Source organism: Xenopus laevis, chromosome 9_10S (assembly GCF_017654675.1).
Source record: "Xenopus laevis strain J_2021 chromosome 9_10S, Xenopus_laevis_v10.1, whole genome shotgun sequence".
NCBI classification, from domain to species: Eukaryota; Metazoa; Chordata; class Amphibia; order Anura; family Pipidae; genus Xenopus; species Xenopus laevis.
This window is the reverse complement of record NC_054388.1, coordinates 41638682-41654890: the sequence shown is the minus strand read 5'-3', so window position 1 is coordinate 41654890 and position 16209 is coordinate 41638682. Positions and strand designations below refer to the sequence as shown.

General features: G+C 39.6%; 1 protein-coding gene across 1 annotated transcript; it reads left to right on the top strand.

The window, feature by feature from the left end:
* The first annotated feature begins 860 nt into the window (after positions 1–860).
* Positions 861–15637, top strand: dhrs7c.S (dehydrogenase/reductase (SDR family) member 7C S homeolog). Its single transcript, XM_018238545.2, has 7 exons — positions 861–974; positions 2266–2424; positions 3681–3793; positions 5238–5448; positions 7650–7742; positions 12669–12824; positions 15410–15637. The coding sequence occupies exons 2-7, from the start codon at positions 2271–2273 to the stop codon at positions 15619–15621; spliced, it is 939 nt and encodes a 312-aa protein (XP_018094034.1). The 5' UTR covers positions 861–974; positions 2266–2270; the 3' UTR covers positions 15622–15637.
* The last annotated feature ends 572 nt before the right edge of the window (positions 15638–16209 follow it).

Here is a 16209-nt window from a genome sequence, read left to right as displayed (position 1 = left end):
GTTCCATGACTGTATTAAAGCACAATGTTGCAGGCTGAGTTATACAGGCCAGGGAACTATGGGTATAACTCATTCATTATAAAGGGATAATGTACCCCCTACTGTAAATGATAAGGATATTAGAAGTCACTGAGGGGTTCTGTGACCATATCTATCTTTATCATCTGTCAATCTATCATCTATATTTATACATATATGCCTATCTGTCTGTCTATCTATCTATCTATTTATCTATATCTATATATATCTATCTGCCATCTGTCTATATTTATATTTATACCTGGCTTGAATCAATAAAATCTTTTTTTATATGAAGACCCAGGAGTGGGTTTATACCCTTCTATGGTTATGTTTATACCTGTCTTTATTCATATCTATCTGTCTTTCCAATATCTATGAACTATCTATCTATCTATCTATCTATCTATCTTTCCGTCTTTCTATCTATCTCTTTCTTTCCCGTCATAGCAGCCAGCTGTAGCTATTACCAGGTCCGGACTGAGAATTAAAATAGGCCCTGGCATTTCAGGTACACAGAGGCCCAATCAGTCCACAGAGAGGCCCAAACATCTCCCACAGCCACCAGCCCACTAAATACTGACTTTCTATAGGACCTTATAGCAGCCCCTCTGGCATTTGCCAGAACCCACAGATTGCCAGTCCGGGCCTGGCTATTACTGTTACACAACTGTATGCCTGAAGGCACTCACACTATAGGTTCTTATAGATTCTAAGCAGAATGATACTGGCGTTCACAAAGTCAATGGAAACCTAATCACCCTATGGGATCACGTGTCCAGCTGGATCTTGTCTGACAGCTAAATTTAAAGCTTCCCACAGCTGACGCCTAAGAATAGCTCTTTTGACTTAAGTGGTCAAAGCTGAGAACATTTAAGGGGTAGAACGAGGATTGCACGTTTGACCATTTAATCGGCTTTTCTCTCAACAAAATCCTTTAGCTGCAAAAATCACTAGTAAGTAACCTCCAAATCTTTCTATAATGTTTAATATAAAGTGATAGGATGTCATGTTTCTAGCTGACGAACCCTGTTTTCTCAGATTTGTACTAAATACATTCATTTCCAAATGTATGGAACTTTCAGTCTCTCTGAAGATTAGTAATTCAATCTGAATTTTCTAAGGTATATTTTACCCATACGATATTTAATTTTTTTTTTAGTAATAAATGTCAAATGATTAAAAAAAAGCTTGCTTAAACCCATGCCTTTTGCAGAAGTTATTTTCAATTTAATAGCTGTTTTTTTTGAGTGCAAAAATTCACTTTTCCTTTGTGCTAATCTGTAAGAGTTAAGCAATGCTATGTTTTATATTGCAAGACATAATATAGCAGCTTCCATCTCTGCGGAACATTTAGGAAAATAACTTTTCTATTCAGAGTGAATCATGTTTGCTTATGTTACTATTTAAGGGATGAAGTTCTGAAAGAGAAACTATTTGTGTTTGTATGTGGGGAGTGTATTTCATGGTGCTCACATTATTGTCTACACTTCCTTTCTTGCAAGCCAACACCCTGTCCCATCATCAGTAAATGAACCATAGCATTACATGGCACAGGGAGGGAAGCCAATCTGCGGCCCTCCAACTGTTGGTAAAATACTGATTGCAGTTGGAGATAAGAGGTTACCACACCTCCCAACATTTGAAAAATAAAAAGAGGGAAAAAAAGTTGCGCCTCTGTGATTTTTTTTTTACTACGCCCACTTTATGGCCACACCCCCAAATTACCATGTCCATTTTACAAAATTTGGCAGGTTATGAAAATTTGAACACATTTCTGGGAATTTTAGGGCCATGTTTTGAGTATTATAACAGTTTTGCTAATGAAGCTGAAATTGCCCTTTAAGCTGTATCAATTTCCCCAAGAGACCTGCTTTTCTTAAATTGTTACAATTGTATCTAAGAGCAGGTGTTTAGTGTTCTGGGCAAAAATGCGTTGTATCTTTTTTCTGGAGCCAGTGCAGGAGATCAAAGAGAAACTCAGGACATTTCAGTAAGAAACCGGGACTGCGGGCTGTGCTGTCAAAATCAGGACTGTCCTGCAGAAAATGGGACAGTTGGGAGGTATAGGTTACATGCAACCATCTATATGATGCAAAGTCATATACATCATATACTGCAAGCCCCTGTCTAGCTACACTATTCCCTTAGCCATCGGCAGGGTGCAGCTTGCAAGCTTGCAGAATGTACATTCAATGGGCAAAATAACAAAAAGTTACACTTTTAACTTTATTTCTTTCATTTCAGATACAATGGGGCTGCTAACGTTCCTCATTGTACCCCTCCTTATCTTGGGAATCAGTGGAATAATCTACATATACCGGGAAGTTGCACGTTTAATGTCCAGATCAGCACTTAAAAACAAAGTTGTTGTAATCACTGATGCCATTTCTGGATTAGGGAAAGGTACGTTGTTTTAGCAACTGTAGTTCCTTTTGTTACAAAGCTACAACCTGGCTCTATAAACCTAGACACACACACATACACACAGGTGCTGGTAATTCAGCAGCCACCACTAGTCAAACATGTCTAAATCCATGTCAAAACTCTGAATTTATTACTATAACACAGGTTGAGTATGGCACACACATATAGGCTGAGTATGGCACACGCACGTAGGCTGATTATGTCACACACATATAGGCTGAGTATGGCACACGCACGTAGGCTGATTATGTCACACACATATAAGCTGAGTATGTCACACACATATAGGCTGAGTATGGCACACCCAGGTTGAGTATGTCACACACATGTAGGCTGAGTATGGCACATACAGGTTGAGTATGGCACATGCATGTAGGCTGAGTATGGCACATAAAGGTTGAGTATGGCACACACATGTAGGCTGAGTATGGCACACACAGGTTGAGTATGGCACACACACGTAGGCTGATTATGGCACACACATATAGGCTGTGTATGGCACACACAGGTTGAGTATGACACACACATGTAGGCTGAGTATGGCACACACAGGTTAAGTATGGCACACACATGTAGGCTGATTATTGCCCACACATATAGGTTGAGTATGGCACACGCAGGTTGAGTATGACATACACATGTAGGCTGAGTATGGCAAACACAGATCGAGTATGGCACACACATGTTGCGTATGGCACACACATGTATGCTGAGTATGGCACACACAGGTTGAGTATGTCACACACATGTAGGCTGAGTATGGCACACACACAGGTTGAGTATGACATACACATGTAGGCGGAGTATGGCACATACAGGAAGCATTGGGAAGGCAGAATATGGCACACAGACAGAATAGGGCAGAACAGTGCAGGAGACAGGGGAAACCTATCAGGACAACTCCAAGATCATACTGTGCTACATACAATCACACAATGCTGGTGTCCTTCCAGCAGTTTGTATGTGGCGTGAACAGGTCAGAACAATGAGGTCCCTTATAGTTTGGGCCTGAGGTGTGAACAATACAGAAGGATTACAGGCGTGAAAATGCAGGGGGGGGATTACAGGCCTGAATCATAGTTATGAACAATGTAGGGGCCAGTTAATACTGATACCAAAGTTTACACAAGCTAAGCAATCACAGCAGTCAGACGTTCATGTGGGGGACCACACAATGGGGTTCACGCAATGGGCTCTAAGCTATCAAAAAAGTATTGTACTTCTTGTTCCCCCAGAATGTTCCAGAGTGTTCCATGCCGCCGGAGCAAGACTGGTCCTCTGTGGTAAAACATGGGAGAAATTAGAAGCGCTTCATGATGCTTTAATCAGTGTGGCAGACCCTAGTGTGGTATGTACTTAAAGGAAAGTTATACCTACAATTTCTCTTTGTTACAATTGCAGACATTCCTGTTTCCACTGGGTTCACTCCCTGTAAAATGAGGGTATTCAACAACCACAGGCAGATCTGCTCTGAGAGTATCCCTTGTACCAATGCCAGGGAGTGATTGATTGATGTTTGGTTGAGGTATTCATGCTAAGACCCTCAAGCTGTTTGGATCTCTGTTCTTGTTCAGCCCATCCTCATTTCATCAGAAGATTGTATTTGTGTATCATAATGATAATGCTTGAGTTATAGATTCCCCTTGCCCCTGACCTAGGTGTGAGCATTCTAGTCCAGCTTGATTTGCATACTTCAAGCCCTCCCCCCTGTAAACTGATATCAGGCTATTCTACTCCCGCCTACTGCTTGAGTTACATACAGTACTCCCATACCCTATCCTATAAACTGCCATCTAAGTATTGCAGTTGAACCACTTATTTAGGCTTGTCAACCCTCCTGGATTTTTGAAGTGTCACCTGAATAGAAAAAGTCGCAATACCATTGTATACCAAATTGAATTGTGTGACTTTTTCAATTTGATGCTTGAATCCTGCAACTTTTTCAAGTTGTTGCCCAAAAAACTTGAGTTTTGAAAGTTGTGAAAGTCAAGTTTGTTGGAATACCTATGAAGAGTAGGTTGCAGTAATCAAGGCAGAAGATAAGAAGAGACTGAATAAGTGTTTTGGTTGTGTCTGAACAGAGATACGGTCATATTCAGCAATGTTGCACTGCTGAATACAATAAGATTTTGCAAGTGTTTGGATGTGTGAAGAAAAAGACAGATGTTAGTTTAAGATAACTCCTAGGCAGCATGCCTGTGTGGTCAAATGAAAGATGATGTTATTAACTATGAGAGAGAGATCTGAGGGACAGGGGAATATCTTGGAGCAAATATGAGTTGTGTTTTAGAAAGATTCAGTTTCAGGTGGTGCTGGCACACCCAGGAAGGGGCAGTAGAAATTCAGTCTGTAACTGGGGAAAGGACAAAAGGAGAGAAATCAGGAGTAGACAAGTAGATGTATACTGAAGTCCAAACGACTGAATACAGTTTTCCTAGCAATGCAGTATAGAGTGAGAACAGCAGAGGGCATAAGACAGAGCCTTGAGGAACTCCGACAGAGTGAGGAAACATAGAAGAAGTTGAGTTAGAGAAGACAACGTAGATCAGAAAGATAAGATGTAAACCATGAAAGAGCAGTCATGAATGCCAGCTGAGTAAAGAATATCTAGGAGGAGTGGGTGGTCAACTGTGTTAAAGACTGCAGAGAGATCTAGAAAGATGAACATGGAATAGAAACCTTTAGACTTTACCGTGATAAAATCATTGGTTCCTTTTGTGTGTGCAGTTTCAATTGAGTGTGTTAGGCAGAAGCCAGATTACTTTTAATAATGTGACTTATTTCCCCCCTAGACATTTACTCCCAAACTTGTTCTTCTTGATATCAGTGACATAAACAACATGGAGGCTATGGGCAAGGAGATCCAGGATTGCTATGGCTGTGTGGATGTATTAATTAACAACGCCAGCATGAAAATGAAAGGACCCCTGCAAAGTGTATCTTTGGAGCTGGATGAGAAGATAATGGACGCCAATTATTTTGGTCCCATTACATTAGTTAAAGGTAAGTTCCTTTATGGGTGAGCTAGTTTCTGAGGCATATCATATTTAAATGTAATACAGGTCATACAAAATATGAAATAATAACTAACTTAATTACATACCAGTCAGGGTCCTACTTGGACTATATACTTATGCCCCTCCAGCAATAACAGAGTCCAGTGATCCAGTTTTTACACTTGTAATTAATACTTCCACATAAGCTGCCTGGGCTGTTAGAGATAAAGGCGACATAGCTGTAAGAGTTGATGGTCTTTAGGAGGGTCTGATTTGACAGACAGGATAGGGTTGTTAAGGTACCTGAGGACAGAATTGGTAAGACTGGTTTTGGGTTCAGACAGGACAGGCATTGCCCTTTCATTTGATACAGATTGGACTAATGTTGTCACTAATACATCTAATATGCACACTTCTTATTAGTCTTGAGGACTCTACACTCCATTCATTGCCTTTTGCCCCCCCCCCCATGGGGAGCCCATCATTTTAAAGCAAACCCAAAATTGGAATTAACACAAAGAAATCATTTACATCTGAAAATGATTTAGAGGGAAATAGGACATTTTTAATATAAAAAAAAACAAGGAAAAATACCAAAATGGTGCTGTATACTGTAATGATGGTGGGGTGGCTTTTTCCATTAATTTAATGATTTAATGTACTGTCGTATAATTTTGTGTCCGATGTAATTGAGCTGCCTCAATTCCCTGCCAGAAATGTTGGCTGAAAGTAAATATACAGTGGGTTTTTTTTTCCAACAGAATCCGCACAGATCCATGATATTGTATATGCTTTTTGCTTAGACAAGAACATAATGCCCATTTAAAAATATTACGAATTGAAGGATTAATGGTCTGAAGGGACCCCCAACGGGTCATGTGTACCCAGATGGTCAAACAGTAATGTAAAAAACTGCCTCACCAAAGCTGCCCATGTTTAACCTGCTTAAGTAATCGGGGAGCCCAGAGATCAAAGGGTTAGAAGGATCAGTAGGGGTTAGTACCCCTAGAATCATGAGTGCAGGCACGTTGTTTTGGAATAAAGCAGAGGTAAATAACCCCTGAAGAAACTCCTGAGTGCACACATTGACGAAATGGGGATTTGCCAGATTTTTAGATTTAGCTGAATATCAAATCTTACTGGATATGCATTTCAAATTTTAATTAGCATATTCAAATGAAAACTTATTCCCTCCCCCCCCGATAGTGTCACATGATTTTAAGGTTTCGGATTGAACTGACCATTAATAATATTTTAAATTTATGTAAACATTGTTGGGATTCAGGAAAATGTCAAACCAAATCCTGGATTTAGCTTAAAGTAGAACTAAAGCATAACTAAAAAAGTAGCTAGAAATGTTGTACATTATGTTTTGGGCTTCTGTACCAGCCCAAGGCAACCACAGCCCTTTAACAGTAAAGATCTGTGTCTCCAAAGATGCCCCAGTAGCTCCCCATCTTCTTTTCTGCTGATTCACTGCACATGGTCTGTGCTGCTGTCACTTACTGAGCTTAGGGACCCACTCACAATATACAGTACACATAGAATAGAATAGAATCAAAATATATGGCTGATTAGTAATTCATACAGATAATTAGTATATGGCAGCACAGAAACCAGTGCAACTAGCATGAGAATTTAATATTAAGCCTTGTAGCATCAGCTTATATTACAGACCAACCTCATTTTCTGCTTGATAATTTTCAACAACCCCTAAGCTTAGCTTCTCAACAGCTGCTCAGAGCCCACTGAGCATGTGAGTGTCACAGACACTTTCCAAGATGGTGACCCCCTGTGACAAGTTTGAAGTCCTGGATCATTGCTGCTATTGACAAGCTGCAACTTTAGGCTGGTGCAATAAATTCAGTATATAAAATATGGCATTTTTAGCCACATTCATTTTTAGGGTTTAGTTCTCCTGTAATCTCTAATTTATATATTGCTCCATCATCTGAGTTATATGAAAAACCCCAAGAACAGTGGTGGTTGGTGTTTTTCAGTTCAAGCCCTTTTGAAGTCAAGGTATAGGAAAAGCCAGAAAAGTACCTCAACTTGTTCCTTAGTATGTCATCCCCTGTTCAATCACTGGGGAAGGCGATACACTTTTGCTCCTACTGAAGTCCCTGCTCTGCTCATAGCCACGGTAACATTATCTTACATTTCCCATCAAATATAAAGGCCATTGTACTCTTTTTTTTATTTTCACAGCCATTCTTCCTCACATGATTTCAAGGAGAACTGGACAAATCGTTCTGGTGAATACTATTCAAGGGAAAATAGGAGTGCCATTTCGGGCAGCGTGTAAGTACTGCTAAGGGGATTTTGCTAACATTCGGAGCAATAAAGCTGAGCGACCCATTTACTGGAATACGTTTTCACGTGGTGCCTCTCAAGGGATCACAAGAGCCCAGCAAAAATCGGATGACTGTGGGCAACTGACTGCACAGCCACAAATGACTTGATATTCAAAAGTCTGTAACATAGACACAAAGCTCTACCCACATTTTTCCACTTAATAGAGTTATTCTCCTATTAAATTCATTGGTTTAAAAAAATAGAATAGCTTTCTGAACAAACACCAGGAAGACCAAATGAATTGCAAAGTGCTGCATTATTCAGCCTGCAGAGTAACTTAACATTGAACCACATCATTGAGGAGAACACACTTAGGAAACCCTGGAAGTGCCTCCTTGAGGCTGGTGTTGTGTTGGCAAGTCTGGTACTTTGCACTTGGCACCAATTCATCAGAGCAGGCAAGTTAGTTTTGGGCGTGTATAATCTTTCAGCTTTATTAGCCCTTTACAATTCTGTTTACAGATGAACCTTCAGGCCCAGGCTGGAAATCTCAATAGTCTGACAAAAGAAAAATGTAATGATACAAGCTGCTATACACCGGCATGCTTTATTGGGATTGTAAGGGGCTATTTGATATGACAGGATGTGTTTTAAATTAAGTTCTGGGCATGCTCAAGACCCCAAGGGGTAGCTAGAAACAGTCCCCTGGACTCAGCATGGATCAGTGACTTGTGCTACTAAACAGCTGCTGTCACTGTTAGCTCCGTTGTACTTCCACACTCCATTAAGGATGCAAAGGTACAGCTGCCAGAAAAATATATACATAAAAATACTTTCTGCTCCTTACAATATAAAGAGACCATTAAATAATTTCATAAACACAATTGTGCTTTATATGTACTGTTTCCCTAAATATTCCAACACATAAAATAAAAGATAAGGATATTAGAGGTCACTGAGGGGTTCTGTGATCATATAAAGGTGCAAGGCTGCAGGCTGAGTTATACAGGGAACTCTGAGTATCAGTCATGTATTATAAGGGATAATGTACCCCCTACTGTAAATTATAAGGCTATTAGAAATCACTGAGGGGTTCTGTGACCATATAAAGGCACAAGGCTGCAGGCTGAGTTATACAGGGAACTCTGAGTATCACTCATGTATTATAAGGGATAATGTACCCCCTACTGTGAATTATATAGTGAATAAAGTACCCCCTCTTGTAAAATATAAGGATATTATAAGTTACCGAGGAGTTTTATGACCACTTCGGCCTCGTGTTTTTATACAGGTTATGGAACTCCGAGGTAACTTCTAATATCCTCATATTTTGCAACTGGGGGTACTTTATTTATTATAATACACAAGTTTCAGTGAGTCATGTGACAGAAATGACATCAGAACTCACCGTTTATAACTGATGACATCAGAACTCACCGTTTATAAGGATATAATTTACAAGATATTCATGGCTTTTGTGCATTATAAGGCTATTAGAAGTCACCGAGGGGTTCTGTGATCATTAAAAGGTACAAGACTGCAGGATGAGTTATACAAGCACAAGGAAGAATTATGTGACCATATTCTAGGTCATAAGCTCTCTTTAATTTATCCTTGTTTCAGTGCTTCATATGTGTGTTTGTTGGTCACATATGTGCAGTCAGTCTGATCCTTGCAAAATTAACGGTTTTAGCGCTGTGTTAACATGATCTTAAATTACTTTCATTCATTTGTTAAAGTGTGACCTCTCTTCAGGAATATGTTTTCTGTATATGTACCTGTGCCTGTATCGAAAAGAGCTTTGAAAAAAATCTTGTTTTCCCAGTTCACCAATAAATTTACTGGTGGAGCTCTGGTGGAGGTACCACTCTTCTATACAACTGGTGCACATATATGCCTTTTGCACATGCACCAATCATGTAGGAGATGGGTTTGTTCACAACTGCGCATAACTGAGGATGGCAGAGAGGCCAGGAGCATATGAGGATCAGATTTTGTAAGAGGCTAACAGGGGAATGTAATAAAAGTTGCAAAGAGCAAAACAATTCGCACCAATAAGACTAAAAATCCACATCTCGCAATGTAATATTGTTCCTTAAACTGTTACTGCATTGCGAATTTTAATTGCGCATTGCGAATTTTAATTGCGCATTGCGAATTTTAATTGCGCACTCGTAAGAAGTGCTTGAAGGTGTCGTAATCTAAACATAACGACTTTTTCAGTAAGAAGTTTTATTACATTGACTGCAAACATGGTAATTAGGGGGTGTGGCAACAGAAATGGGTGTGACCAAAAAAATTGCTGCGCTACGTGCGGAAAAAAAAAATTTGTCCCTCTTTTTACTTCCAAAATGTTGGGAGGTATGCCTCAGTGGTTTTTGTAAAGGTCCCAGAATGACTAAACTTCTTTTGAAAGTGAGTGGGAAAAAAGTCTTGCAGGCCAAAAAATGTTGTATGTCTGTAATTGCATGTCCCAAAAGGAAAGAAAGATTTCTTTGCACTGTTTATGTAAAGGGCTTGGACCTGAGAGCTTCTTGGGTAGCGCATGGAAAAGCACATGGGGCTTCAAAACAAATGCAGCTCAATGAGAATGAAACATTGTGATTGTATGCAGGATTAACTATTTGTTTTGTGTGTTATAAAACACTAGTGACACCCCCAATAGTTTGTGACTGCATTTAAATATGATGGGGAAAACTGTATGCTTGCTGCTTTATTTTGACTGTCCTCATCGGGACTTGGAAGTAGAATGTGACTTTACTTGCATTTTCACATTTTGTGTAGTTAATTTTTATTGAATTTGTAATGCTGTAATGGAATGACATCACATAAGTGGTTGGCGCAATGTTGGCACCTCTTGCACATTGATGTTTCACAATCGACCTTATAGTCTCGAATCTTTGGATGATTATTCAGCCTGTGAAATTTTAATTCAAATTCGGTTCACTTTATGGCCAAATCTTTTGCAGTGGACTGATTTGGTGCACCCCCTATTTTTCTGTTTGCCTCTAACTATTTACTTGGCTAATGCCTGTTCTTTACTATGACAGCTTATGTTGCAATCTCCCTGCTTAGTTTTGGGGAGGGGGTTTGCACAGCGCAACATATTTGGCTGCTTGTGTTCTGTGCAGTGCAAGATTTATCAGTCTGGAGTTGTTAGAACTGAAGCATGTTACTTTCCGATTGTGCCACCTAGTGGAATGGAAATATAGCAAAACTTAAAGGAGCAGTATCTTTTTGGGGGGGTTATTTAGAAAGCACAATGGTTGAAGTTCTCTGTATTATTGAACTTTATTTGCTGTCTCATCCCAGAAATATCCCATTAGATCCTAGTCAGGGATAAAGAGTTGTTAACATCTTTAATTATTCTAGTGGATGTTCTTAAAATACAATTTCAACAAATCATTACTTATATGCCATGCTTCCTTTCTATCAATGAAAACCTTCAGTCTGAGTGTGAAGCTTATTATAACACCACTTACTCTGTTTAATACAACAATTAGTGATGGGCGAATTTATTCGCCAGGCGCGAATTCGCTGCGAATTTGCGCGAGTCGCCAACAGCGAATAAATTCGCAAAACGCCCGCGAAAATTCGCGTTAAAAATTCGCTGGCGTCAAAAACAGGCGCCGGCGTCAAAGACGAGACGCCGGCGCGAATTCGCCCATCACTAACAACAATGCATTATACATAAAAAGGAGTGGGTACCTATGGACAGGACCTGTACAGTGACTTGTATTATGAATGAATAAACTGAGGCCAATAATCAATTTTAATGCTAAACACCCCTTTGTGGAAATGACGCGTCCAAGACAGAAAAGAAGCCTGCCGAACACTGCATTCTCTATGCTGTGATTCGCAAGAAGAAAAGGTTTTTTTTCAAACTAAGCTATGCAGTTTGGGAGGGGGTAAGGGGGAATAAATCACTTTTTTTACGTTATAGACACCAAAAATAAGCATGAAATAAATGCTTTGTAAGCCTCTACTTGAACAAAATACAAACAAGGGTTCATATGTAGGCACTTTATTGATTCAGTTATACTATGCGTCACATACAATAATAGGTAAATGGGTGGAGCCAATAAATAGTTGTTGATATGAGTAGTTCCTTATATTCAGGAATATTGTGCCTACACTAATTTGAAGGCCAAGAAGGGTTATGGTTCAATCCTGCTCCTTCAAAAGTCTTTAGATTCAGGTGTCTGTGCACCACCAAAAACTTGACTTGGAAGTTTTAAAATATATATAAGAATCAGAAAGCTGTAAGGCATTATTTAGCAAACTGCAAGTGTTATTCTATTAGCAGTGTACACTACGGGGGAGATTTATCAAGGGTCGAAGTGAATTCGAGGGAATTTTCGAATGAAAAAAATTTGAAATTCGAAGTTATTTTTTGGATACTTCGACCATCGAATAGGATACTACAACTTCGAATTCGATTCAAAGTAAAATCGTTCGAATATTCGACCATTCGATAATCTAAGTACTGTCTCTTTAAAAAAACTTTGATTTCAATACTTCCCTAAATTAAACCTGCCGAAGTGCTATGTTAGCCTATGGGGACCTTCTAGAGCAAAGTAAAATAATTCGATCGATCGCTAAAATCCTTTGAATCGTTCGATCGAACGATTTTACTTCAACCGCAGGATACCCAAATTCGCCCCTTCCCAATCTGCATTCGGCCGGTCTGCTATTGCCCCCTATTTATAGACCTGCCCGCAGTGACATCACAAAAGCAACAGGGCAGGGGCAGGCTCAAGTCTATACATTTAGGCGCCGGAAATGCTAGGTTGTGGGCGGGGAGAGCAGGAGACTCGGACCAACCCCGCGACCCAAATATTTGGTGCAGGAGTATCTCTACTACATGTTTTCGGCCCAACCTCTTTCTCAAGTGTAAATGTTGCCTGCTTTGTTGCTTTTCTGTTGTGACAGATGCAGCCTCCAAACATGCCATTCAGGGTTTCTTTGATTGCCTCCGGGCTGAAGTGGAAGAGTTTGACGTCTCTGTGAGCACTGTCAGCCCTACATTTATCCGCTCCTATCATATTCAGCCTCAACCAGGAAACTGGGAGGCCTCCATCTGGAAATGTAAGTACAAATGCTTTTCTGCTGTATTCACGTGTGTATGTATTGGCCCGTGCATAGTTGTATGTACAGAGAGGCACCTGCTCTCACAAACATTAGCTATAGTCAGTGTTAAATGGTATATGGTGTAATACAGATTGTGTATGGACAGATTCATTCTCTATAATTACATTTATGGAAGTATGATGAGATGCCGTCTGCCTATTTGTTTGTATCAACAGAAACTGCCACGTTGTCTCCTTGCCCGTAACTCTGCATCGATGACTATAACTGGAATCTACACCCTAATATTGTACTATTGGGCTAAACAATATGGCAGTTCCCACTTGTATACAGATAAATACTGTAAGGCAGAAAAGGATTTTTTGATTAATGGGATATCAGTATATTTTATGTGTATAAAAGAAGCAAATTAAATCCATTTTTATTTTTAAACAATGTGTATTTTCCCTATATGAGAGCATGTTGCTATCGAGTGCAATAAAATTCACAAATATTTGTTTTATGAATGTTTTTTTTTTTTATCTGAATCACCTCCACTTTGCTAAACATTTCTCCCAAACAACTTTTCTCATTATCCACAGAAAAATGTTTTCGAGTGATACAGGCATGTCCCAGCTGTATACCTATAGATGTTAGCAATAATCCCATGCAAAGGGCTTTATAAAAGACAATATTAATGTCTATAGATGTCTCTATAACCAGAAAGCTCAGTTATTCAGACACAGAATCCAATTATTATTATTACATTGTTCTCTGCCTGGTATCTAAATTGCTCACTGATTCATTCTTGTCTTGAGAGAGGTTCCATCTGGCAGCACTGAGAATCCGAGCTGCTGTGCATACTGAACAAATCACTGGGCTGGGTTTCTGAAGCCTCATAGTCTCTTTCCTTGTAACATAATTGTGTGATTAAGTTGAATATTTGACTGCAGCATTAAGTACTTTAATCTATAGGTTGTTCACCAACATCTACTATGGATGGACACTTGGTAGGCTGTATATTGCCAAAAGTGCCCCAGTTCCTGAAGCACAATGGGTCAAATATACCTAAGGGCAGAGACACACGCTCAGATTTGGGGAGATTAGTCGCGCAGCAACAAATCTCCTCTTCTTCGGGGCGAATAATATCCCTGAGCTGCTAAATGTAAAATGTAAATTGCCGTCAGGATGGCAATGGGTGCGCTTCGTTTTCCGAAGTTGCCTTAGACGACTTTGGGAAATGAAGTGCTCCAAGTGCCTCCCGCCGGCGATTTACATTGTAGCCGGCGGCAGCAGTTCGTGGGAGATAAGTCGCTCCGAAGAAGAGGAGATTTGTTGACAGGTGACTAATCTCCCCGAATCTGAGTGTGTGTCTCTGCCCTAAGTGTCCTTTCAGGCAAGAGGTTTCATTGTTTCAAAAGCTTGTGTCTCTATTCATCAAGAGTTGTAGAAACATGGCTTTACTCTAAGTTAAATATTTTCAAATGAGGATACGTTAGGATAAATTGATCATCATCATTGCTTTTGTCCTTCTGCTCAAGGTCTCCTGTACTACAAAAACCTTGGGCTGGGTTTACTGCCAATCCATAAAAGATGGTAGAGCAGCTTTCCAATACCTTGGCTAGTCCATGCTCCCTAGCCATTATCTTAGCTCATTAGGTTCAGCTGGCTCTCCTCTTCAATAGGGTCTCTGGCTGAGCTCCCAGACCTAGGAGCGATGCATACGTGAACATGTACTTGTTCCCAACAATATCCTTGTGTGTACTGACAGGCAGGCTGATACCACTCCTATTAGTGCATTCTAAATATGTAACACTTTTCTCTGCCGACATTGATAGGTAACATGTGTCAGTAGCCTAAAAAAGCCAGAGAAGGCTGTAAGTGCAACTCAAGTTACTGTTTTGGCTTTAATTATCCTTTCTAATGTGAAATACTCAGTATTTAATCAGTATTTCATGAGATTAATACATTTTTCCTTGGTTGAGCAGATTTTAATTTCTTGTTAGGCCTGCTACCCCTTTTAGCTTATTTTTTAAATGCATATTTGGACTCCATATTACCCATTCCTACTACAGACTAAATCCTTAGGCTTCACTTACAGGTGTATTTGTCTTACTGCCCGAACCAATTCTCTGGCTTAACACCAAAAACATCAGTATTTTATGCTTGATACACAGTATCACTACTTTCTTGCAAGAAAATAGTAAAAGCTGAATCTTTATACACCTATTTTTCAGATATGTGCTTATTGTCATTGCGACAATCTACATGTCAGATCTGTTTCTGTACATCTTTATTTTCTGGTTTGCTTTTAAAATTGTTATTGGTTGAATGCGTTTGCTCTTCAAATAGGAACCTTCCTATATGCTGTTTTGGATGCCCAAGAAGTGTTATGATTCTTTGAATTCATAATTTTTCCATGATGAAATGTACAGTATAAACACACATATGCTGAGAAGGAACATTCTGGGCACACAATAAGCTATATGGCTGCATTGTACTTTTGAATAAGTACTTTATAAATAAGAAATAAGCTCTGAACTCATATTATGAACATATACCATATACCAAGTAACAGGATTTTGACACACCTATGTACTTTAAAGTTTTTTTCAGGAAACTGTCCTATGGAGTCCATCCTATGGAAGTAGCAGAAGAGGTTCTAAGTACAGTAAGCAGGAAGAAACAAGAGGTGTTCATGGCAAATCCCATCCCCAGGGCGGCTGTTTACATCCGGACCTTTCTGCCTGAACTTTTTTTTGCGGTTGTTGCTACTGGGGTGAAAGAAAAGCACTTTTTGGAAGAAGAAGAAAAATAAATAACATCTTCCGAATTAGCAAAACGCAATGTATATTTAGTTGTCTTATGAACTTGTGCAGGGAGGTCAGTTTATAATACTTGTAATTATTGGCTTTAAAAAAAGTAGACCTGCAGGAAAACCAGTCCATACCAAGGGTGAAAATAATTTAGAGATTAGAAAGCCCCAGCCTGATACCCCTTTATTTTCTGTCAAAGTGCATATTTGGGCTCCATATTACCCATTCCTACATCAGACTAAATCCTTAGGCTTCACTTACAGACGTATCTGTCTTACTGCCCAAACCAATTGTCTGACTTAAAGGAGAACTAAACCCTAAAAATTAATTTGGCTAAAAATGTCATGTTTTATAAATTTAACTTATTGCACCAGCCTAAAGTTTCAGCTTCTCAATAGCAGCAATGATCCAGGACTTCAAACTTGTCACAGGGGGTCACCGTCTTGGAAAGAGTCTGTGACACTCACATGCTCAGTGGGCTCTGAGCAGCTGTTGAGAAGCTAAGCTAAGAGGTCATCACAAATTATCCAGCAGAAAATTAGGTTGGTTTGTAATATAAGATGGTGCTACAGGGCTGATTATTTGATTCT

Bases quoted from the DNA above. Each gene is read 5' to 3' on its own strand.
- dhrs7c.S (XM_018238545.2), top strand. From the start codon at position 2,271: ATGGGGCTGCTAACGTTCCTCATTGTACCCCTCCTTATCTTGGGAATC. The intron at 2,425-3,680 runs GTACGTTGTTTT...TTGTTCCCCCAG, and splicing joins CATTTCTGGATTAGGGAAAG to AATGTTCCAGAGTGTTCCAT. The intron at 12,825-15,409 runs GTAAGTACAAAT...TGTACTTTAAAG, and splicing joins GGAGGCCTCCATCTGGAAAT to TTTTTTTCAGGAAACTGTCC.